General features: G+C 40.8%; 7 protein-coding genes across 7 annotated transcripts; 6 read left to right on the top strand and 1 right to left on the bottom strand.

Moving 5' to 3' along the window:
- Positions 1 to 3,845: 3,845 nt before the first annotated feature.
- On the top strand, positions 3,846 to 4,157 carry LOC308286148 (histone H4; the record flags this gene model as incomplete). Its single annotated transcript, XM_080727104.1, has 1 exon — positions 3,846 to 4,157. The coding sequence occupies one exon, from the start codon at positions 3,846 to 3,848 to the stop codon at positions 4,155 to 4,157; it is 312 nt and encodes a 103-aa protein (XP_080583230.1).
- A 1,256-nt stretch (positions 4,158 to 5,413) lies between these two features.
- LOC308286145 (histone H2B-like) lies at positions 5,414 to 5,788 on the top strand (the record flags this gene model as incomplete). The annotated part of the gene is made up of 1 exon (XM_080727101.1): positions 5,414 to 5,788. The coding sequence occupies one exon, from the start codon at positions 5,414 to 5,416 to the stop codon at positions 5,786 to 5,788; it is 375 nt and encodes a 124-aa protein (XP_080583227.1).
- Positions 5,789 to 7,284: 1,496 nt separating this feature from the next.
- Positions 7,285 to 15,949, top strand: LOC308284780 (histone H2A-like; the record flags this gene model as incomplete). The annotated part of the gene is made up of 6 exons (XM_080725507.1): positions 7,285 to 7,449; positions 7,892 to 7,905; positions 11,504 to 11,528; positions 13,090 to 13,117; positions 14,832 to 14,856; positions 15,580 to 15,949. The coding sequence occupies 6 exons, from the start codon at positions 7,285 to 7,287 to the stop codon at positions 15,947 to 15,949; spliced, it is 627 nt and encodes a 208-aa protein (XP_080581633.1).
- Positions 15,950 to 16,958: 1,009 nt separating this feature from the next.
- LOC308286142 (histone H3.2) lies at positions 16,959 to 17,369 on the top strand (the record flags this gene model as incomplete). Its single annotated transcript, XM_080727098.1, has 1 exon — positions 16,959 to 17,369. One exon carries the CDS (start codon positions 16,959 to 16,961, stop codon positions 17,367 to 17,369), a length of 411 nt encoding a protein of 136 aa, XP_080583224.1.
- A 573-nt stretch (positions 17,370 to 17,942) lies between these two features.
- On the bottom strand, positions 17,943 to 18,536 carry LOC308284779 (histone H1-like; the record flags this gene model as incomplete). Its single annotated transcript, XM_080725506.1, has 1 exon — positions 17,943 to 18,536. The coding sequence occupies one exon, from the start codon at positions 18,534 to 18,536 to the stop codon at positions 17,943 to 17,945; it is 594 nt and encodes a 197-aa protein (XP_080581632.1).
- Positions 18,537 to 21,430: 2,894 nt separating this feature from the next.
- On the top strand, positions 21,431 to 22,036 carry LOC308286135 (histone H1-like; the record flags this gene model as incomplete). Its single annotated transcript, XM_080727092.1, has 1 exon — positions 21,431 to 22,036. The coding sequence occupies one exon, from the start codon at positions 21,431 to 21,433 to the stop codon at positions 22,034 to 22,036; it is 606 nt and encodes a 201-aa protein (XP_080583218.1).
- An 854-nt stretch (positions 22,037 to 22,890) lies between these two features.
- Positions 22,891 to 23,202, top strand: LOC308285541 (histone H4; the record flags this gene model as incomplete). The annotated part of the gene is made up of 1 exon (XM_080726320.1): positions 22,891 to 23,202. One exon carries the CDS (start codon positions 22,891 to 22,893, stop codon positions 23,200 to 23,202), a length of 312 nt encoding a protein of 103 aa, XP_080582446.1.
- Positions 23,203 to 23,954: the final 752 nt, after the last annotated feature.

Raw genomic sequence — 23,954 nt, 5'->3', positions numbered from 1 at the left:
TTCAACTTCTGTTTATATCTGGGTGTTATCTATCTATAAATGCGAGAAGTCTCTGCGTGTCTGCGTGGGGATTGAGGGGGGTCTCCAGCATGGGCAAAGTTCAGAATGTATTCAAATAATTGTAATCAAATTACTTTGTTTGTAAAACATATCTTGTCTTAACACGTATTGTCATGTACAGAAGATAAATGGGAGAGATAGAGGAGATTTGATTAATTGCCCAATCATTTCAGTATTGTATCATCATTTTGAGTTGGTCTTTTACCCTAGCAGTGAATATAACCATGAATGAAGTGTAACACCACTGTATAGTGTGTGTGTGTGTGTGTGTGTGTGTGTGTGTGTGTGTGTGTGTGTGTGTGTGTGTGTGTGTGTGTGTGTGTGTGTGTGCGCGCGCGCGCCTGATGTGCGTGAGATTTTTATTTTATTTTTTTTATTCAACTTCTGTTTATATCTGGGTGTTCTTGTAATGATGACAAAATGTGTTTCTGTTAAATGCAATTACCACCATCTGTCTGCTAACTCTGCGGACTAAAATTAGGCCTTATGTTGTTCAGTTACATTGATTGATTGAAGGCTTTATTAGAAGTTTGCATAGGAAAATGTACAGATTCATGACGGTACAGTTCACTGGTACAAGGTCTACTAAAAGGAGATCCATGAAAAGACTAAGCTTATTTCAACAGGAAACCATTTAAGTATCTCATATAACATTGAATGACAGACAAATAGAACACAGTACTATGCAGTAGATATGTAAAGAAAAGGAAAAAAAAAAGAAAACAGTAGGTCTAAACCAGTAAGACTCCCTAATCGGGAGATAAGCGACCGTAGGTGGCTTATCTCCACAAATAGGGCAAAAATGTGTTTTTCCCAAATCTTCCTGATCCATGTTGATGACATGAGTGTAGACATGCTGTGTAGTGATATTCGTGATTTTAGGGCAAAAACTGTAGGAGCAGTGTCCAAAAATGTGTTTTAAAAATCGGCCTGAAGGTGGCGCTAGAATAGGGCCATGTGAGAAATGAGGGGTGGGGTCTCCGCGTTGCCTTGGCGGACAAATAGGTACCGGCCCCGGCTCTCCCGGACGCTCCTAGCCCGAGTTACGGCATTTTATGTGCGCTGCAGTGGCAGGGGGTCCTCCACTGGGGGCGCCACCACTTTTGCATCCGTTCTGGAGCACCAGGAGTCGGTGGTCCCCGGGAATTCCCCGTGAGCAGCCCCGTTGGGGTGGTCATTTGGTCATTTTTGCACATTTGATCATTTTTTACATCTGGGGGTACCCCAGGGACCTGGGGGTCCCTGGGGCTCCGGGGGTCCTTGGAGGTTGTAGTTTGGCAGTCAAGGAGTGTGTGTGCAAAATTTGGCATGGATGGGGGCAACGGTTGTGGAGATATGAGCAGGGCAAAAGTGTGACGGACTCACTGACTGACTGACTGACTGACGCACAGACAGCCCGTGGAGCTTTTGGTAGTAAATGCGACCTACGGTCGCAACAAACAGTAAGTATATAGGTGACAGTTAGGTGACAGTTGTGATATCGCTATTTAAACAGTTCTGTCACATGCTCCTATAAGTGCATGGTGGCAGAAATAACATCTTATCTGTAGTAAATATGGCATCACTTTTTATTTGATTCTATACTGATCACAATGGTGAATTACTCATAAAAATGTGATATATAATGACACCTTGCATCATGAAGTAGGCCTACTGCCTGAGAAGTGTGATACAGTTGATTGGATAGTTAAATGTTTAGTTTACTGTAGCTGGAGAACAAATACGTTATCTGTCCAAACTGTTCCAGCAGTTTTCATCATTATAGTCAGATCAAAGTTGGATCAAATCCATCATGCTGCATAAACTGAAGTGTGTTTACTGGGGTCAGAAAACCTTCTATTTATAGCAAAATGGATTGCAAAACAAGATTATAGTTTAATGTATTGTGTCGCCAGGTATGTCTTCTAAGAGGATTGTGAGTATTGTTGTAAATTTAATATAGTTTAACATGTTTTAGAAGGAAAAATATGGAGGAAACACTGTTCTCTGACTGTGGAAGGGTGATGTTTTAAGCCTATCACTTAAAAACTAGATCGCAGTTTTCATCTCAGATATATTTGTGACAAAAAGGCACATGTGTGCTAACTGTTCAGCTCTATGTTGCATTAAATAATACACACTGTAGTTTGTTATATCTTGTTTTAATCGAGGAGAAAACACAAATGGCACATTATGCCACCTAGACAAGAGGGGCAGTGTGAGTTGTCTCTACATGGTTCTCATGTGTTGTTTAAGTCCAGCCCCTTCAGTGCGTTCAACACCAGTCTGACAGACTTTACTTTAGGGAAGGAAGGATAACCTACAGAGAAGAGAACAATGGCAGAAGTAGCACCAGCTCCAGCCCCGGCCAAGGCCGCCAAGAAGAAGGCAGCTCCCCGCCCCAAGAAGACCGGGCCCAGCGTCGCTGATCTGGTCGTCAAGGCCGTGTCCGCCTCCAAGGAGCGGAGCGGTGTGTCTCTGGCTGCCGTCAAGAAAGCTCTGGCTGCCGGCGGCTACGATGTGGAGAAGAACAAGGCCCGCGTCAAGATCGCCGTCAAGAGCCTGGTCGCTAAAGGCACCCTGGTCCAGCTCAAAGGCACCGGCGCGTCTGGCTCTTTCAAGATGAACAAGGAGGCGGCGAAGGCGAAGAAGCCCGCTGCTAAGAAGGCAGTTAAAGCAAAGAAGCCCGCTGCAGCCAAGAAACCCGCAGCGGCTAAGAAGCCCAAGAAGGCGGCAGCAAAGAAGCCCGCAGCCGCTAAGAAATCACCCAAGAAAGCCAAGAAGCCCGCCGCCAAGAAAGTAGCAGCTAAAAGCCCCAAGAAGGCCGCCAAGAGCCCCAAGAAAGTGGCGAAGAAGCCCGCAGCAGCCAAAAAAGCTCCAGCCAAGAAGGTTGCCAAACCCAAGGCAGCAAAGAAGGCAGCCCCCAAAAAGAAGTAAATCATCTGTTCCATCTTTATTCCCACAAAAGGCTCTTTTAAGAGCCAACCACTTCATTTTATAAGAGTATCCTCACTTTTTTGGAATAATAACCAGTCTGTGTGTTAATGGTCTAATACCTCTCACAAATAAATGACATAACAGTCTAGACATAAATGTATTTATGACAAAGTTAATAAACATACAAAGTTAATAAACATAAACACAGCCCAACCTCCTACATTTTGTATGTGGCCATTTCTCCCACTTAAACTATAGAGCTTGCAAACCCACCCACCTCCCCTATGACCTAATTTCGTTAATCCTAAATCACTATTAGATTCGCCATGGTCCTGACTAGTATGTGTTGGTTCAAATTCAACATTGATATTGAATAGTAGCCACTAGCCTACTACCATTGTTATTGTTCAGAATCATATACATTATTATACATAGTAACCCTCGTCCACCTCAAGAATTCCGTATTAATACTTAATTATTGATGAATTATTATAACTTTATTTAGGTTATGTCTGTGACAATACAAACATTTAAACTTGAGAGTCGAAAGAAATGCTATGGCCCAGAGGGTGTATTAGGCATGTATTCAGTAACACCAAATGTACATTGACAAGAATATGAATGGGGCGATACGTTTAAAACATTAACAATTATTATGATATAGAGGACTTGACTAGCAATACCGGTATTACTATAAACTAGGGGGTGATGTGACCAACATGAACAAGGGGGAGGAGTGTGTGGTGGGGGAGGGGGCATGTGGCAGTCTGCCTGTCCTCCCTTACGTCCTCAGAACACAGATAAAAGGGCATGGCTCAGAGCTCTGGAATCATTCACTTCTGCAACTTCAACTGAACTGCAGCTAGAAAATGAGTGGGCGTGGAAAAGGCGGAAAGGGACTGGGAAAAGGAGGCGCCAAGCGTCATCGCAAGGTTCTCCGTGATAACATCCAGGGAATCACCAAGCCCGCTATCCGCCGTCTGGCTCGCCGTGGCGGTGTGAAGCGTATCTCCGGTCTGATCTACGAGGAGACCCGCGGTGTCCTCAAGGTGTTCCTGGAGAACGTGATCCGTGACGCCGTCACCTACACCGAGCACGCCAAGAGAAAGACCGTGACCGCCATGGATGTTGTCTATGCTCTGAAGAGACAGGGACGCACTCTGTACGGCTTCGGAGGTTAAAAACGCTGACTTGATCTACCAACAACCCAAAGGCTCTTTTAAGAGCCGCCCACACGTTATGTAACGAGTTTATTCCCACTTTTGTGCATAACTGCAGCTGTATAGGTCTATTTAATACGATATGATTAGTTAATATTCCAAAACATGTATGTACTGTGCTAAAGATACACAATTTTGAAATTCGACACACGACCAGGCAGAAACGTCTATTTCCACATTTGCCCAAATTAAACCTTGCTTTGCTTCAAAAACACATTTTAAGCTGCACGGGACTGGAGCCTCGCAAACAATCTGACAGGCTGTCAATTCAATTCAAAGGAGTTTTATTGGCATGAGAAAACATACGTCTACATTGCCAAAGCAAGTATCACAAATGCAATAAAAACAGTTGAAAATGGGGAACATATATACAGTTGGAGTGGGTACAGCATTGAGTAAACAGAGCTATGTCGCATTGTGACATTTTATATATATACAGGGTACAAATAACAGCATTTTAGCATTTTTTCCCCTCAAAATGCATTTAAAGGAATCAGCTCTGCTGTCACTTGTGGAATAAGTTGTGATTTGAATATTAACGTGAACTAGTATTACGCTCTGCGATGAACCATAGTCCAAGTGGGTTTAAAAAGGCTCTGCCATTATCAGTCTATGAACATGTAGAGGCGGGAAAACACACTTGAAATACTCAGAATACAGAGCTTACATAACAATGTCCCAACTCCCAACTGAAGTTAACTGGAGTGATGGCAACTAAATCGATTCTGCTTTCATTGTCTTGAAGTAATAAACGGGCTAGGAATGGAGAAAAATAAAGTACCACCCGGTTCTCTATTTTGTTTTTCTAAGCCCAGAAGAGCGGAATCACATTTACACATTATAATACTTGATTAACTATTTCTTATATTATAGACTAATATTGGGAATAATGCCATTGTCTCAATGAATAGACAGACTGATATTAATAGTCTATATTTTAGTCAAGAAAGCACTATGGCTTGTTTCCATTGGGGACCTTTATGGACATTAAAACATACATTTACCCCAAGCGCATATTTAGCCGCTCAAAATATTACAGGGACAATAGAGCGCATGAGCGGGAGAAATAATACAGAAATAAAGACACCAACTTCTTTGTGGGAGGATCAGCCAATCACCTGCTGGGAGTCACACCACAACATTGGCATTGGCTGTGTATAAATAATGGTGCGACTGCGCTTTCTCATCACATTCGTCACTGATAGAATACCGTCAAAATGCCAGAAATTGCGAAGCCAGCGCCCAAGAAGGGCTCCAAGAAAGCCGTCTCCAAGACCGCCGCCAAGGGCGGCAAGAAGCGCAGAAAGTCCAGGAAGGAGAGCTACGCCATCTACGTGTACAAGGTCCTGAAGCAGGTCCACCCTGACACCGGTATCTCCTCCAAGGCCATGGGCATCATGAACTCCTTTGTCAACGACATCTTCGAGCGCATCGCCGGTGAAGCCGCTCGTCTGGGTCACTACAACAAACGCCGCACTATCTCCTCCAGGGAGATCCAGACCGCCGTCCGCCTGCTGCTCCCCGGTGAGCTGGCCAAGCACGCCGTGTCTGAGGGCACCAAGGCTGTCACCAAGTACACCAGCTCCAAGTAGACCGAATAGTCTACTATTAAAAACAAAACGGTCCTTTTAAGGACCACCCACATTTTCAAGAAAAGTGTTTATCTGTGTAATTCTGGCGGTATTATGAACATGTTAATTGATCACATGCGCAAATGGAAACCGATGCTTGAACCTTTAAAGCATCTCTGTTATACTATAACTCTTCACTGAAAATACCTCTGATTTTGTATAACTTGGTTTGGTTGTCATCTCATCTGTAGCCTACCTTAAACTGGAAATTAATTCACAATTTTTACCAATGCAAATGAAGTAAGCAGCCCTTTGTTTTGTTTACATGTCCAAATTGGCCATTTCAATTTCAACACAATGTGTAACATTGAGTTGAATGGGTGTTCATTTTATTGACAGTCAACAATTATTAGCATGATGGTAGCCTCGGATCTGACCTAATTATGCTTGTAGTGAGGTCAAATCCATAAAAAATTGATCATGGTGTGTTATATAACATTCTCAATATCACACACACACACACACACACACACACACACACACACACACACACACACACACACACACACACACACACACACACACACACACAGAGAGAGCATATTACAAAGTGACACCTTGCCAGATCAGCTATTTTTGAGTCGTCAAGGTCCCCCCTCTCTATCAAATGTGAATAACATTTGATAGAGAGGGGGGAATAATAATAAGTATGAAATATGAAAGTGGTTAAAATAATTGTCAATTGCTGGGTCCACAGACCACACTTTTGCGTTTTAAATAAACTTTATTGAGAATTTGCAGTTTACAGTCATTTTGTAAGCATTTACATTCATACAAACAAATCAGAAACAGGCATGTCAATACATTAGAATGTCATTATATTATAGACCACACTTGCCACCTCTTTATTGTGCAGTGTGAAACTCAGCCAACAAGGCTGTGCCTTATACAACCATTGATTTAAACTTATATTGGCTAATGTGTTTTGCTATAGTAGTCCCTTACATCTGGGATAACACCTGTATAACATGCATACATCATGTATATCATACATCATGTATATCATACAGGTTGAGATAGACGTGGCACATACGTACAGTATTTGTAAATTATGTCTGTGTACAAATGAAGATGGCTTTCAACAATATGGCCATGCTTGAATAAATGAAGCTAAAAAAAAATCTAACCCTAACCCTACATTAACTCTGCTGGTCTGCCTGTCCTCCCTTACGTCCTCAGAGGGACACAAAGCTTTTAGACAGGGGGCATGCAGGGCTCTGGGAGGAGCCATAGGGAGGACCGATGAGGTCACTACTGCTGATTGGTGGGGAGCTCATACACACTCAGCCCGCGCACACACTCGTTTTTATGATTGGTGGGGCGCACACAGAGTCTGTCCCACCAATCACAAAAAAGTAAGTGTGCGTTACAAATTCGAACGTAGGCTATAAAAGGTCTCGTATTCCTCTCCTCCAGCACATTTCTTCGAGCTTTTACTCTAGAAATAAACCTACACGATGAGCGGAAGAGGTAAGACAGGCGGAACCTACGACTCGGCAAGTGAGGAGCCGAGCGAGAAGAGCGAGCGGAGCGACAGTAGCTCAAGCAGCAGTCTTGATTCTAGCGGAGGAGAGGGGCTCCCCTCCACTACTGCAGAAGGGACACATGGAGACGGAGCTCACGTGAGTGCTTACAAGAAACGTTATACGTCGCCTCTGGCGAATGAAGAGAAGAAGCCTAGAAAACAATGAAAGCTTGTTTAACATTCACACCTCTTCATCATGGCTTCACTCTCATTCGTTACCTGTAACGTGAGAGGAATCAAATCCATGGAGAACAGAAGGTCTAAGTTGAACATTCTCCACAATACGAGGTATGATATTATATGTGCTCAAGAGCTGAGACTGACGACACAGAGTGATATTGATGATGTTGCTACTATTTGGAGAAAAGGCACTTCTATTATTTCTATAGGTTTTGATAAAGCTGACGGTGTGGGTATATTTTTTAATAGTAAAGCTGAAATAATTAAGCAAAGAGAAATTATACCAGGTAGAATTTTACTTGTTGACTGCTTTTATTTAAATTTAAAAATTAGAATTATAAACGTGTATACACCACCAGATTCTGCAACAAAAGTAAGAATGTTTAAAAAATTATATGAGTTGTTGACGGTGGGTTATCACACTATATTATGTGGTGACTTTAATTCCTATACTGAGGAATTGGATAGAATCTCTGCTGTGCACGTGAATCCCCGGGGTCGCAATAGAGAGGGAAAGGAACTGAAAAAAATGTATGAGTTCTGTGGTGTCCGTGATGTTTTTAGAATTTTGCATCCAACAGATGTTGGCTTTACTCGTTTTGACAAAAATGTCAAGACGAGGATAGACCATGTTTATGTAAATGGGAATATTACTCCTCTAAATTATAAAACCCGTGTTTTGGTTAAATCTGATCATCTGGCCGTGGTTGTGCTTTTAAGACTCGGCAAAACAGAAAAGAATGGGTTTTGGAAAATGAATGTAAGCTGTTTAAAAAATAACGATGTGTTTACAGAACTAAAAAAAGAGGTGGCTATTACCAGGTCGTTACATGTGTTAACTGAATCATATATTGAGCTATGGGAGGTAATGAAAGAGCGGCTACGGTTTTTCTTTAAATTTAAATCTAAACTATTAAATCAGGAGCAAAATGTGAAGTACAATGCTTTAATGGCCGACTATGTAAATCTTCGAACAAAAGTAGATAAATCTGAGGCAGATAACGAGCTATTAAGTGAAATGGAAACTCAATTGGCTAAATTAAATGATGTGTCACATTGCCTCCGCCTACAGGCTGGTATGGGGGACACAGAATGTTCCACTAATATACATAGCTTAATGAGTTTACACAAGAAGAAGCTGGAAAATAAACATATTGGTGCAATTCTAAATGACAATGGACAGTTAATTGAAGATGAAAAAATAAAAAGGGAAACCATTAGAGAACTATGTAAAAAAATGTATGAGAAAATTACTATTAATGAGCCACTGTTGCATACCTTTCTTGATTCCGTTGACCTAAGCGAGGTTGGCCTTAACTCAGCAGGTGGGGAAATAACTAAAAATGAAGTAAGGGAAGCTATTTCACAGTTAAATAAGGGCAAGGCGCCAGGCCCAGATGGCCTGCCGAGTGAGCTTTTTCTCTCTTGTGTAGAAGATTTGGTGGACCTGCTGACCTCAGCGTTTAATGACGGAATCAGGTTGGGTAAAATGCATGATTCCTTTTATCATGGTATTGTCTCTCTAATTTATAAAAAAGGGCCCTCGAATAACTTAGATAATTGGAGGCATGTCACTTTGATGAACATTGATTATAAAATACTTGCTAAGATCATTGTAAATAGACTAAATAATGATTTGGAAAAACTAATTGAAAAAGAACAAACTTGCGCCATTAAGGGTAGACTGATGTGGGATAACCTGGGGATTTTGAGAGACATTACTGGTGGTGATGTGAAAGAGGAATTTTATGTTGTAAATTTAGATCAAAAGAAGGCTTTCGATTTCATTTCAAGAGAGTATTTGTGGGAGGTTTTAAAATCTTATGGTTTTAATAAGGAATTTATTGATTTGATAAAATTATTGTATTCAGAGTCCACAGTACAGGTAAACGTAAATGGTGTTTTGACTGAAACCTTTGAAATTAAGAGGGGCGTAAAACAAGGTTGTCCAGCCTCAGCAGCCCTCTATATTTTGGCTATTAACCCTTTATTAAAAAGATTAAAAAACGATAAAAGACTAACAGGTATTAAAACTAGTGGAGGTGAGCGTGTGGTCGTCCTGGCTTACGCAGACGACGTAACAGTCATTGTTAAAAATGAGAAAGAGTTGGATATTGTAAATGAGCATCTAGCACTTTATGAAGAGGTCTCCGGATCAAAGTTAAATCAGAATAAAACAGAAGGTGTCTGGTTCGGGAGGAGAGAGGCAAGGCCAAATGTTAACATACAACTTACAGATACTATGACAGTGCTCGGTATAAAATTTAGTAATAACGATTCCTATGGAAAAAACTGGGATGGAAAGGATACAGAAATTAAGGAGGAACTAAATAAATGGGAAAACAAGTCTATGTGTTACAGAACAAAGATAATAATTATTAAGTCATATATTCTTTCTAAATGTTTATTCTTAGCAACAATTTTTCCACCGAAGGACCAGACACTGAAAAAAATTAATAAAACTTTGGTTAACTTTATATGGGGAACCACTAGAGAGGTGACAAAAAGAGACCTGCTCTATAAAAGTAAAAAGAATGGAGGGCTAGGGGCTGTAGATTTTGGACTCAAACTAAAGATTTCGTTTTGTAAAAATGTTGCATCTGGTTTTAAAAGAAGTGCTGTATGGATTGGAGAGGCTCTGAGCTGGACCAAAAAGAAGGGTAGGGCAAGGAGCTCTTTTCCATATTATAAAATTATGTATGGGGATTTAATAGCTATTTCTGAACATTTGAATATTGACTGGGTTGAAATGCCCAGCAAAAGTATTTATGATTTTTTGTGTGATGATTTATATGGTGGCATCTTCCCGTATAAAAACCTTAATGATGTACAAAAACAGGTCTGCCTTAAAAATATTTGGAGTAAAAATGTTTCTGAAAAAAAGAGGGATGTAATGTGGCTGGTCTCCGTTAGGAGGCTAGCAGTAAGGGCAGTGGTAAAATGGAGCTGCTTTGTGAAAACTGTAAAATGTCCTGTAGAAAACTGTAATGATGATGAGTCCATAGAGCACCTGCTCGTGGATTGTCAAAGGTCAAGATATGTATGGGGGAAGATGTCACAACTTGGTTTTAATATGAAGGTCTCGTATAATGCTGTAATGTACGGGGTTTTTGAAGAAAACATGTCCGCCATGGACCAAGAATTCTTTTGGTCTATTATTTGCACTGTTGTGAATAAATTGTGGAACACTAGGAGTGCCATGGTCATCCACCAGGAGACCATTTCTGGGGAGGTAGTCTTCAAACAAGTAAAAACTGAGCTCAGAAGGCAACGAACACTGGACTCTAAACATAACAAACTGAAGCCATGGCACCTTTTGAACTTGTAAAAAAGAAAAAAAAAATCTATTTCTATTTTTCTATATTTATTATATTTCTATTTTCTTGTTTTGTATGCTTTTCTCTTCGATGTAAAAAAGAAGGAAAAGGTGAGGGTTAAACAAAAAAAAAAAGTAATGCCCTTACATATTATATTATAATTGTGTAATTACTTAATGTATGACTGTATTCATATGACTTATTTGAATGCTTAAAATGATTGTAAACCTGCAAAATGATTGTAAACCTGCAAAATTTTCAATAAAGTCTATTTAAAAAGTAAGACAGGCGGTTAAATAAATTATTGGTCAACTTTATTTGGGGAACCACCAGGGAGGTGACCAAAAGAGACCTTTTATATAAAAATAAGCGTTTTGGAGGTCTTGGAGCTGTTGACCTGGGATTAAAACTAAAAATTGCCTTTTGTAAAAATGTAGCTTCTGGCTTTAAAAGAAATGCAGTATGGATTGGCGAGGCTTTAAGCTGGACCAAAAAGAAGGGCCGAGCAAGGAGCTCTTTTCCTTATTTTAAAATAATGTATGGTGATTTATTGTGTAATTCTGCACATATGAATATTGATTGGACTGAAATGTCGAGCAAGAAAATCTATGGAGTTATATGTGATGACATGTATGGTGGCGTTTTCCCCTACAGAGATCTGGACGACAACCAGAAGCAGGTGTGTCTGAAAAATATTTGGAGTAAAAACTTGTCTGAAAAAAAGAGAGACGTCATGTGGCTCGTGTCTGTAAGACGACTAGCCGTTAGGGCAGTTGTCAAATGGAGTTGTTTTGTAACAACAGTTAAATGCCCTTTTGTTAATTGTGACGAAGATGAAACTATAGAGCACCTACTGGTTGATTGTTCCAGATCGCAGTATGTGTGGGGGAGAATGGCCCGCATTGGTTTCACCGTAAAATTGAGTTATAACGCGATAATGTATGGTGTATTTGACGAGAATCTTTCACCCATGGACCAGGACTTCTATTGGTCTGTTGTATGTACCACAGTGAACAAACTGTGGAATACACGATGTGCAATGACTATTAAGCAGGAGGCCATCTCTGGAGAGATGGTCTTCAAGCAGATAATCACTGAGCTGAAGAGACAAAGAACTCTTGACTCTAAACAAAACGTACTGAAACCGTGGCACCTTTTGACCTTGTAATTTGTTTTTTTCCCCTTCTATTTATTATATTTCTATTTTCTATTATATTTGTGTATCTAAAGACTTGGACTTGAGACTGAAAAAGGGGGGTTTAAAACGGAAAGTAATGCCCTTACATTGTCTATGTTTATTATAATGTACTTACATGACTTTGAATTGTATGTATCAATGCAAATGCTTAAATAATTGTAAACTGCCAATTTTCAATAAAGTTTATTTAAAAATAAAAAGGAAGACAGGCGGCCCGCATTGGTTTCACCATAAAATTGAGTTATAACGCGATAATGTATGGTGTATTTGACGAGAATCTTTCACCCATGGACCAGGACTTCTATTGGTCTGTTGTATGTACCACAGTGAACAAACTGTGGAATACACGATGTGCAATGATTATTAAGCAGGAGGCCATCTCTGGAGAGATGGTCTTCAAGCAGATAATCACTGAGCTGAAGAGACAAAGAACTCTTGACTCTAAACAAAACGTACTGAAACCGTGGCACCTTTTGACCTTGTAATTTGTTTTTTCCCTTCTATTTATTATATTTCTATTTTCTATTATATTTGTGTATCTAAAGACTTGGACTTGAGACTGAAAAAGGGGGGGTTTAAAACGGAAAGTAATGCCCTTACATTGTCTATGTTTATTATAATGTACTTACATGACTTTGAATTGTATGTATGAATGCAAATGCTTAAATAATTGTAAACTGCCAATTTTCAATAAAGTTTATTTAAAAAGTAAGACAGGCGGAAACTAAACGTTAGCTGCCTGAAAAATAATGATGTACTTGCGGAACTAAAAGGGGAGATTACAATTACTAAAAGTCTAAATGTACTAACTAACTCATATGTGGAGTTATGGGAAGTAATGAAGGAGCGCTTAAGATATTTCTTTAAATATAAATCTAAGATATTAAACCAGGAGCGAAATGAAAAATATAATGTATTAATGGCTGAGTTTGTAAACCTTAAGACGAAAGCGGATAAAAGTGAGGATGATGAAGAGCTCTTAATTGAAATGGAGGCTGAATTAGCTAAATTAAATGATGTCTCTTTTTGCCTCCGCCTACAGGCAGGAATGGGAGACTCCGATGGTCCAAGTAATGCTAATAGTTTAATTAGTCTACACAAAAAGAATTTGCAAAATAAACATGTTGGTTCTATTCTTAATGACGGCGGCCTTTTGATAGAGGAGGAAAAAACTAAAAGGGAAACCATCAGAGAACTATGTGAAACAATGTACCAGAAAATATCTATTAATGAGCCAAGACTGCGTGCATTTCTTGATTCTGTCGATTTAAGTGAAGTTGGCCTTATTTCTGCAGGTGGTGAAATTACCAAAAATGAGGTGAGGGAAGCAATCTCACATTTACGTAAAGGCAAGAGTCCAGGTCCAGACGGCCTGCCTAATGAGCTATTTCTCTCATGCACAGAGGAGCTAGTTGACCTGCTAACTTCTGCTCTTAACGATGGAATCAAGACAGGCAAAATGCATCCTTCGTTTTATCATGGTGTCATATCGCTTATATATAAAAAGGGGCCTGCGCATAATTTAGATAACTGGAGACACGTTACACTTATGAATGTGGATTATAAAATATTGGCAAAGATAGTGGTCAATAGATTAAATAACGACCTGGAAAAAATTATAGAAAAAGAACAGACATGTGCTATTAAGGGACGACTCATGTGGGATAATCTGGGTATTTTGAGAGATATCACTGGTGGAGAAGTAAAGGAAGAATTCTTCATTGTGAGTTTAGACCAAAAAAAGGCCTTCGATTTCATTTCTAGAGAGTATCTGTGGGAAGTTTTAAAAGTATATGGTTTTAATCAGGATTTCATTAATTTGATCAAGTTGCTATATGCAGAGTCCACGGTTCAGGTCAATGTAAATGGTGTTTTAACAGAGGCATTTGGAATTAAGAGGGGAGTGAAGCAAGGGTGCCCCCTATCGGCAGCTCTCTATATTTTAGCTATTAACCCTTTATTAAAACAAATTAAAAATGATAAAAGACTCTCAGGGATAAAAACCAGTAGCGGTGAGAGGGTGGTCGTCCTGGCCTACGCTGACGACGTGACCATCATAATTAAAAACCAGTATGAGTTAGATGTTATAAATGAGCACTTGACACTTTATGAAGAGGTTTCGGGTTCTAAGCTGAATCAGGACAAAACAGAAGGTGTCTGGTTTGGGAGAAGGGAGGCACGGCCAACAGTAAATATAAAAGACAGTGAAACAATGAAAGTCCTGGGTATCAAGTTCAGCAGCAGTGACAGTTATGGGAAAAATTGGGATAACAAGGACAAAGAGATAAAAGACGAATTAGATAAATGGGAGAATAAATCATGTCGCTTTAAAACAAAGATTATAATTATAAAATCATGTATTGTATCAAAGCTATTATTTCTCGCAACCATTTTTCCTCCTAAGGACCAGACACTTAAAAAGTTAAATAAATTATTGGTCAACTTTATTTGGGGAACCACCAGGGAGGTGACCAAAAGAGACCTTTTATATAAAAATAAGCGTTTTGGAGGTCTTGGAGCTGTTGACCTGGGATTAAAACTAAAAATTGCCTTTTGTAAAAATGTAGCTTCTGGCTTTAAAAGAAATGCAGTATGGATTGGCGAGGCTTTAAGCTGGACCAAAAAGAAGGGCCGAGCAAGGAGCTCTTTTCCTTATTTTAAAATAATGTATGGTGATTTATTGTGTAATTCTGCACATATGAATATTGATTGGACTGAAATGTCGAGCAAGAAAATCTATGGAGTTATATGTGATGACATGTATGGTGGCGTTTTCCCCTACAGAGATCTGGACGACAACCAGAAGCAGGTGTGTCTGAAAAATATTTGGAGTAAAAACTTGTCTGAAAAAAAGAGAGACGTCATGTGGCTCGTGTCTGTAAGACGACTAGCCGTTAGGGCAGTTGTCAAATGGAGTTGTTTTGTAACAACAGTTAAATGCCCTTTTGTTAATTGTGACGAAGATGAAACTATAGAGCACCTACTGGTTGATTGTTCCAGATCGCAGTATGTGTGGGGGAGAATGGCCCGCATTGGCTTCACCGTAAAATTGAGTTATAACGCGATAATGTATGGTGTATTTGACGAGAATCTTTCACCCATGGACCAGGATTTCTATTGGTCTGTTGTATGTACCACAGTGAACAAACTGTGGAATACACGATGTGCAATGACTATTAAGCAGGAGGCCATCTCTGGAGAGATGGTCTTCAAGCAGATAATCACTGAGCTGAAGAGACAAAGAACTCTTGACTCTAAACAAAACGTACTGAAACCGTGGCACCTTTTGACTTTGTAATTTGTTTTTTTTCCCCTTCTATTTATTATATTTCTATTTTCTATTATATTTGTGTATCTAAAGACTTGGACTTGAGACTGAAAAAGGGGGGGTTTAAAACGGAAAGTAATGCCCTTACATTGTCTATGTTTATTATAATGTACTTACATGACTTTGAATTGTATGTATGAATGCAAATGCTTAAATAATTGTAAACTGCCAATTTTCAATAAAGTTTATTTAAAAATAAAAAAGTAAGACAGGCGGAAAGGCCAGGGCGAAGGCTAAGACTCGCTCATCCCGTGCCGGGCTCCAGTTCCCCGTGGGCCGTGTCCACAGGCTGCTGCGTAAAGGCAACTATGCCCAGAGAGTCGGCGCCGGCGCCCCGGTTTATCTGGCGGCTGTCCTCGAGTACCTGACCGCTGAGATCCTGGAGTTGGCTGGAAACGCTGCCCGTGACAACAAGAAGACTCGTATCATCCCCCGTCACCTCCAGCTGGCCGTCCGCAACGACGAGGAGCTCAACAAACTGCTGGGTGGAGTGACCATCGCTCAGGGCGGTGTGCTGCCCAACATCCAGGCTGTCCTGCTCCCCAAGAAGACAGAGAAAGCCGCCAAGAAGTAAATTTGATTCGTTTGACAAACCTCACAAAGGCTCTTTTAAGAGCCACCCACTATTTCAATACAAAGATGAATTCCCCCTAACTGCATTTTTATTTTATTTATGATATTCTTATGAGCATATGTAGGCTACTTTGCGTAGATAGTGCCTTAGTTAATTGTCCATATTGAAAGCTTAACTTTTGTGAATTAAATATAGGCCTACCTGTGTTAAATGTTTGAGACCAGTTGCTGTGGTTGTATTCATTTGTGGGATTAGTCGATTTTCTATGAGAATCATAATACATGGTCCAATATGGCAGATCTTTGAGCACATTGACTTAAAGGTATAGTTCACCCACAAAATGACTTTTTTCCTATTGATTACTCATGCCATGGAGAGTGGAGTTCAATAATATTTTTAGTTTTGTCACATTCCTAAGACAAAAATTGATTCGAACAGATTTACCCCCATTGATTCCATCCGGAACGAATGGGGACCGTACATTCATTGTTATCACATTTTAGTTTTAGGAATGTGACAAAAACTAAACATATTATTGAACTCTAGTCTCCATGGCGTGATTAATCAATGGAAAAAGGTCATTTTGGCGGTGAACTACTCCTTTAATTGAGAAAAATGAATTAGATGAGTGTAAATGATTTAAGACTAGATATGCATACATATTCTTTATACAAAAAAAAAACATCCTTGTGTCAAGTGTTATTTTGTCACTCAAGTAAAAATGTTTATTTCTTGTCATATCTCATGACACACGATGCATTTTCAGTTTGCTGAAAGTATTCCATTGTGTTATCTGTTACAGCAGCTCCAGTGTTCCCCACCAGTCGGTAGAAAGTGACTTAGGGTACCTCCCTAAAGAAGGCGGTTCCTGACCACTGACCAATCAGAGAATGACGGCGTTCCTGACCACTGACCAATCAGAGAATGACGGCGTTTCGCAGACACTGATAAAAGGCAGCAGTTTGCGCTGTTCTCGCATTCTAAGCTCAACTGAGTCAAAGAAGAAGTCATGGCCAGAACCAAGCAGACCGCCCGTAAGTCCACCGGTGGGAAAGCGCCCAGGAAGCAGCTCGCCACCAAGGCAGCTCGTAAGAGCGCGCCTGCAACCGGTGGAGTGAAGAAGCCTCACCGTTACCGTCCCGGTACAGTGGCTCTGAGGGAGATCCGTCGCTACCAGAAATCCACCGAGCTGCTGATCCGCAAGCTGCCCTTCCAGCGCCTGGTGAGGGAGATCGCCCAGGATTTCAAGACCGACCTGCGCTTCCAGAGCTCCGCCGTCATGGCTCTGCAGGAGTCAGCCGAGGCTTATCTGGTCGGTCTGTTTGAAGACACTAACCTGTGCGCCATCCATGCCAAGAGGGTGACCATCATGCCCAAAGACATCCAGCTGGCCCGTCGTATCCGTGGAGAACGTGCATAAATCTCTCTGTACCTGTTAAAACCCCAAAACGGCTCTTTTAAGAGCCACCAAGTGTTTTATTTGAAGAGCAATAATTCCCTGCTTCCTATTAGGGTAGACTCAAACTGTCCATTCACACACGTGCAGGTAAGCGTTTATAGCACGTTCACAAGGCAAATAAACAACCAGCATCATTTCTAAACAAAATGGAGTAGAGTAAAATCCATATATAATCCATATTAGATTAAGCATTGTCATAGCAAAGAGAATTACTGGTTATATTCCGATTGTGAAAATAAAATGTAACTTCCAAACTACCATTAGTTACCATGTAATTAAATACATTAATTGTATTTTAGCTGGGCTGTAGCCCCATTTGTTTTGCCCATGTGGCCTTTAACTCCATAGACCAGTTTGCTTAGTTCTATTAAGACACGGATCTTAATTAATACAAGTTATCACTAATGACAACTAATCACATAATTGATCGATCCTGATTGGCAGTGCCAAGACAATATAAAAACTGACTCTTTGAATAAAGTTGTGGGTGGCTCTTAAAAGAGCCTTTGTGTTAAACTGGTTGTTGTGAGGCTGTTACTTCTTCTTGGTGGCTGCCTTCTTGGGTTTCGCTGCCTTGGGTTTGGCTGCCTTCTTTGCTGGTGCTTTCTTAGCGGCAGCGGGTTTCTTCACTTTCTTTGGACTCTTGGCAGCCTTCTTGGGGCTCTTGGCTACAGCTTTCTTTGCAGCTGCAGGCTTCTTTGCCTTCTTGGGAGATTGTTTAGCGGCTGCGGGCTTCTTGGCTGCCGCCTTCTTGGGAGACTTCTTTGCCGCGACGGGTTTCTTGGCTGCAGGCTTCTTGACTTTGACTGCTTTCTTCTCAGCCGTCTTGTTGAGTTTGAAGGACCCAGAAGCACCGGTACCCTTGGTCTGAAGCAGGGTGCCGTTTGCTACCAGCCTCTTCACAATGTTCTTAACGATGACCTTCTTCTTCTCCACGTCGACGCCACCGGCGGCCAGAGCCTTCTTGATGGCGGCCAGAGACACACCGCTCCTCTCCTTGGAAGCTGTCACAGCATCGACGATGAGATCCTGGACGCTGGGTCCGTCGTTCTTGGGTTTAGCGGCGGCCTTCTTCTTGGCTGCTTTAGCCGGGGCGGCGGCAGCTGGAGCTGGGGCGACTTCTGCCATTCTCTTCTGTATCGTATTTCAGATGCACTGAAGTAAAGTCTGAGTAGAGAGAGACTGATGGTGAGAGAGGAGGAGGGGGTGGAACTTAAAGGATTTGTGAGAACCATGTAGTCTCAACCCACTAGGTCCGTGCTCTGTGTGCTGCAGAATACTGGGACACTTGTGTTTTCTCTACAACTTAAAACAGATAAAATACAGACTGACAAATATATTGAAGTCAATAAACAAATGGAGCACATAGCAGACACGTTTCACTTCATAATCAAATCATGTGGAGTGCCGAGTGCTCCTGTGTTTTGTTTGGAGACGTTAAAAATCTCAGATATACACCATTACAAGGAGAGTAGTCATCTTTCCCCCGTCATTTGGCTTTTAAAATACTTTTAATATAGAACAACCAGTTTCATATTTTCCGCAGAGCAAGATTTGATGGCTGTCCTTGAAATAAAAGTAAAACAGGTCGTCTGTGGCAAAGCTTTTTGTTTTAAAACTGAAACTTTCCAGTGTCGGCAAACACATCACTGCTGTTGGCCTGCCCTGTGGCATGGACACTTATGAGAGTCATTTATCTGACTCTGCTAAGCTCTTGTTTTGTTAATAATCATAAGAAACCTGACATAGTTCATTTCAAGCTTACATTTATGATTTATATTTATTCAAGGATGGTCAGTTAAAGGCCCAGTTCACCTCTGGGACAACCAGATCTTATTACTTATTTTATTGTTGTTTTGGACAAGATCAACACAATTATTTTATTGTTTGTTTGTGTTCATTCTGTGTTTTTGAGATATTTTAGTATTTCCGCATGAATGGTGATGCATTTTGCATCATATGCATCTTGCATCCAATGGTGCCATTCACAAAACAAAATGTAGGAGCACAGGCACAGCAGACGAAAATAAACAAGCATACTGTAACAATGTAACATGATGACTATTAAATCACTTGTTGAAGTTGTTGTAACCTGGCCTGAGTAATTTGACAGGCCAAAATAGGTAGGCTACTGCAACGACTTGAGTGTAGCAATGAATGGTATTATGATGTGTTGTTGAGGTGAATTGTAAATCTGTGGCACAAGAAATCAACATAATTACCATGTATTTATGATCATCATATGTTGTATCAGCGGACTGGGAAACGATTAAATCACCCCAAATCCTGTAATTTCTAAACAATTGATGACTTCTGCTAATCTGTTCACCACGGCTCACCAACTCAGATTGTGGTTGTGGATGGCTGCTCAGTGTGGGCACTCACTCACCTGGTGGCTCACTGTGGCATTGCATTGCATGCCTCATGATCATCAAGGCTTCACTGTCAGCACTCATACCTTCTTTTCAACCCTAGCACCAGTAACTGCCACCTAGGCAATTGACTGGATGCAATCAGAGCACCAAAGTCTGATATCACTGCAGCTAGAAGGTGCTATCCCCTTGTGTCACTTTGCTACGTTTTGTATTGGAATTCCATAATTGTATTTCTTCAAAACAGGAATCAACTTGATTTAAAATCAGTTCATATCTGGGTGTTATTGTAATGAATGTATCTGTCAATAAAATGACCACAAAAAATACATGTAAATTCTTATTTCTCACAGTTAAAGGCATAAGCCTTCAGTTGTTCAGTTACTCCTCATACACCCATCCACAGGCGTTTATTCTGGGGTGTGTGAATGTCCCAGTTTAGCAGCAATCGGAGAGGTAATGATCACACATTTCTTATGACTCCTTTTGTTCTAACACAATGAAGAGGGCAGCTGTTACTATTTAGGGCAAAGTAATTTTATTTCAACAACAAGGCCATTTGATGTGCTTTACACAGAACATCAAGCAAAGGAAAAACAAGTATAAAATGACACTAGGATACAATAACATGGTAATCTGTGATTTAGACCTGCAGTTTTCTGGGAGTTTGTTGCATAAAAAAACAAAACTACATAGCTTAGCCCACATTTTAGTTTGTACGTATTGCACATCAGACATTATTCCCCCATGATGTAGTTTGAGCTGATAAATTGTGCTGCCTTGAATGAAAGAAATTAAAGTTTGCAGTGACAGTTGTGATTAAACAGTTCTGTCACTTGCTGCTATAAGTGTAAGGTGGTGGACATACATAACATTTTCTCAGTAGTAAATATGGCAGTACCACTTTTCATTTGATTGTATACAGAGCACAATGGTGAATTAATCATGCCTAAGGAAGCCTACATGAGAAGTGTGCTGGGTACAGCATGTCAACTGTATCAGATACACATACAGTTCATTGAATATTTAAACGTTTTGTTTGCTATAGTTTGATCGCAAATAAGTTATTTGTCCAAACTGTTCCAACAGTTTCCATCTGTCATTGGTAGTCGGGTCAGATCCACCATCATGCTGCATAAACTGAAGTGTGTTTACTGGGGTCAGAAATCCTCCTATTTATGCAAAACAGATGGCAGAACAAGAGTATATTTTATGGTATCGCGTTGCTAGGTATGTCTGCTAAGACGATTGTGAGAATTGTTAGTAGTAGTATAGTATAACATGGTTTAGAAGACAAAATATGGAGGAACACTGTTCTCGGACTGTGTAAGGGTGATGTTTTGATCGCATCACTTAAAAAATAGATTGATGTTTTCATCTCAGATATATTAACGACGAAAAGGCACATGTGTGCTAACTGTTCAGCTCTTTGTTGCATTAAATAATATACACTGTAGTTAGTTATCTCTAGTTTTAATCGAGGAGAAAACACAAAAGGCACATTATGCCACCTAGACAAGAGGGGCTGTGTGTGTTGTCTCTACATGGTTCTCATGTGGTGTTTAAGTCCAGCCCCTTCAGAGCGTTCATCACCATTCTCTGACAGACTTTACTTTAGGAAAGGAAAGATAAACTACTGAGAAGAGAACAATGGCAGAAGTAGCACCAGCTCCAGCCCCGGCCAAGGCCGCCAAGAAGAAAGCAGCTCCCCGACCCAAGAAGACCGGCCCCAGCGTGGCTGAGCTGGTCGTCAAGGCCGTGTCCGCCTCCAAGGAGCGGAGCGGTGTGTCTCTGGCTGCCGTCAAGAAAGCTCTGGCTGCCGGCGGCTACGATGTGGAGAAGAACAAGGCCCGTGTCAAGATCGCCGTCAAGAGCCTGGTCGCTAAAGGCACCCTGGTCCAGCTCAAAGGCACCGGTGCGTCTGGCTCTTTCAAGATGAACAAGAAGGCAGAGGCGGTGAAGGCGAAGAAGCCCGCTGTAAAGAAGGCAGTTAAAGCAAAGAAGCCCGCTGCCGCCAAGAAACCCGCAGCGGCTAAGAAGCCCAAGAAGGCGGCAGCAAAGAAGCCCGCAGCCGCCAAGAAATCACCCAAGAAAGCCAAGAAGCCCGCCGCCAAGAAAGTAGTAGCTAAAAGCCCCAAGAAGGCCGCCAAGAGCCCCAAGAAAGTGGCAAAGAAGCCCGCAGCAGCCAAGAAAGCTCCAGCCAAGAAGGTTGCCAAACCCAAGGCAGCAAAGAAGGCAGCCCCCAAAAAGAAGTAAATCATCTGTTCCATCTTTATTCCCACAAAAGGCTCTTTTAAGAGCCAACCACTTCATTTTATAAGAGTATCCTCACTTTTATATGCCATGTGCTGGAATAATAACCAGTCTGTGTGTTAATGTCTAATACCTTTCACAAATAATTAATGACATAACAATCTAGACATAAATGTATTTATGATAAAGTTAATAAACATACAAAGTTAATAAACACAGCCTAACTTCCTACATTTTGTATATGGCCATTTCTCCCACTTAAGCTATAGAGACCTAATTTCGTTAATCCATAAATCACTATTAGATTCGCCATGGTCCTGACTAGTATGTGTTGGTTCAAATTCAACATTGATATTGAATAGTAGCCACTAGCCTACTACCATTGTTATTGTTCAGAATCATATACATTATTATACATAGTAACCCTCGTCCACCTCAAGAATTCCGTATTAATACTTAATTATTGATGAATTATTATAACTTTATTTAGGTTATGTCTGTGACAATACAAACATTTAAACTTGAGAGTCGAAAGAAATGCTATGGCCCAAAGGGTGTATTAGGCATGTATTCAGTAACACCAAATGTACATTGACAAGAATATGAATGGGGCGATACGTTTAAAAAAAATAACAATTATTATGATATAGAGGACTTGACTAGCAATAACGGTATTACTATAAACTAGAGGGTGATGTGACCAACATGAACAAGGGGGAGGTGCGTGTGTGGTGGGGGAGGGGGCATGTGGCAGTCTGCCTGTCCTCCCTTACGTCCTCAGAACACAGATAAAAGGGCATGGCTCAAAGCTCTGGAATCATTCACTTCTGAATCTTCAACTGATCTGAAGCTAGAAAATGAGTGGGCGTGGAAAAGGCGGAAAGGGACTGGGAAAAGGAGGCGCCAAGCGTCATCGCAAGGTTCTTCGTGATAACATCCAGGGAATCACCAAGCCCGCTATCCGCCGTCTGGCTCGCCGTGGCGGTGTGAAGCGTATCTCCGGTCTGATCTACGAGGAGACCCGCGGTGTCCTCAAGGTGTTCCTGGAGAACGTGATCCGTGATGCCGTCACCTACACCGAGCATGCCAAGAGAAAGACCGTGACCGCCATGGATGTTGTCTATGCTCTGAAGAGACAGGGACGCACTCTGTACGGCTTCGGAGGTTAATAACGCTGACTTGATCTACCAACAACCAAAAGGCTCTTTTAAGAGCCACCCACACGTTATGTAACGAGTTTATTCCCATTTGTTTGTGCTTAACTACGCCTAAACTATACACGTGAATATATATTAATACAATGTGATCAGTTAATAATCCAAAACATGAATGTTATGTTGTTCATGATGATACATCATGATACATCATTTTGTAATTACACACGCACTACCAGGCAGATACGTCTATTTCCACATTTGCCCAAACCTTGCATCGCTTCATAAACACATTTTAAGCAGCACGGGACTTAAATTGGAGCCTCGCAAACAATCCTTGATCTAAGACGTAACCTGTCTTTGCTTATTGTGATTTGAATATGAACGTGAAATGGTATAATATTACGCTCTGCGATGAACCAATGACCATAGTACAACAAGCGCTTGCCATTATTAGTCTATGAACATGTAGAGGCGGGAAACACACTGAGTTCATTATCTTACTTTGAAATACTCAGAATACAGAGTTTACTTTTTTTTCTTTATACATTATATTTTTCATTTCGCTCCTGGTTTAATATCTTAGATTTATATTTAAAGAAATATCTTAAGCGCTCCTTCATTACTTCCCATAACTCCACATATGAGTTAGTTAGTACATTTAGACTTTTAGTAATTGTAATCTCCCCTTTTAGTTCCGCAAGTACATCATTATTTTTCAGGCAGCTAACGTTTAGTTTCCAAAACCCCTTCTTTTCAATCTGGCC

The sequence above is a fragment of the Nannobrachium achirus genome (assembly GCF_963921795.1).
Source record: "Nannobrachium achirus genome assembly, chromosome: 5".
Taxonomy (NCBI): Eukaryota; Metazoa; Chordata; class Actinopteri; order Myctophiformes; family Myctophidae; genus Nannobrachium; species Nannobrachium achirus.
This window is presented reverse-complemented; position numbering and strand designations above follow the sequence as displayed.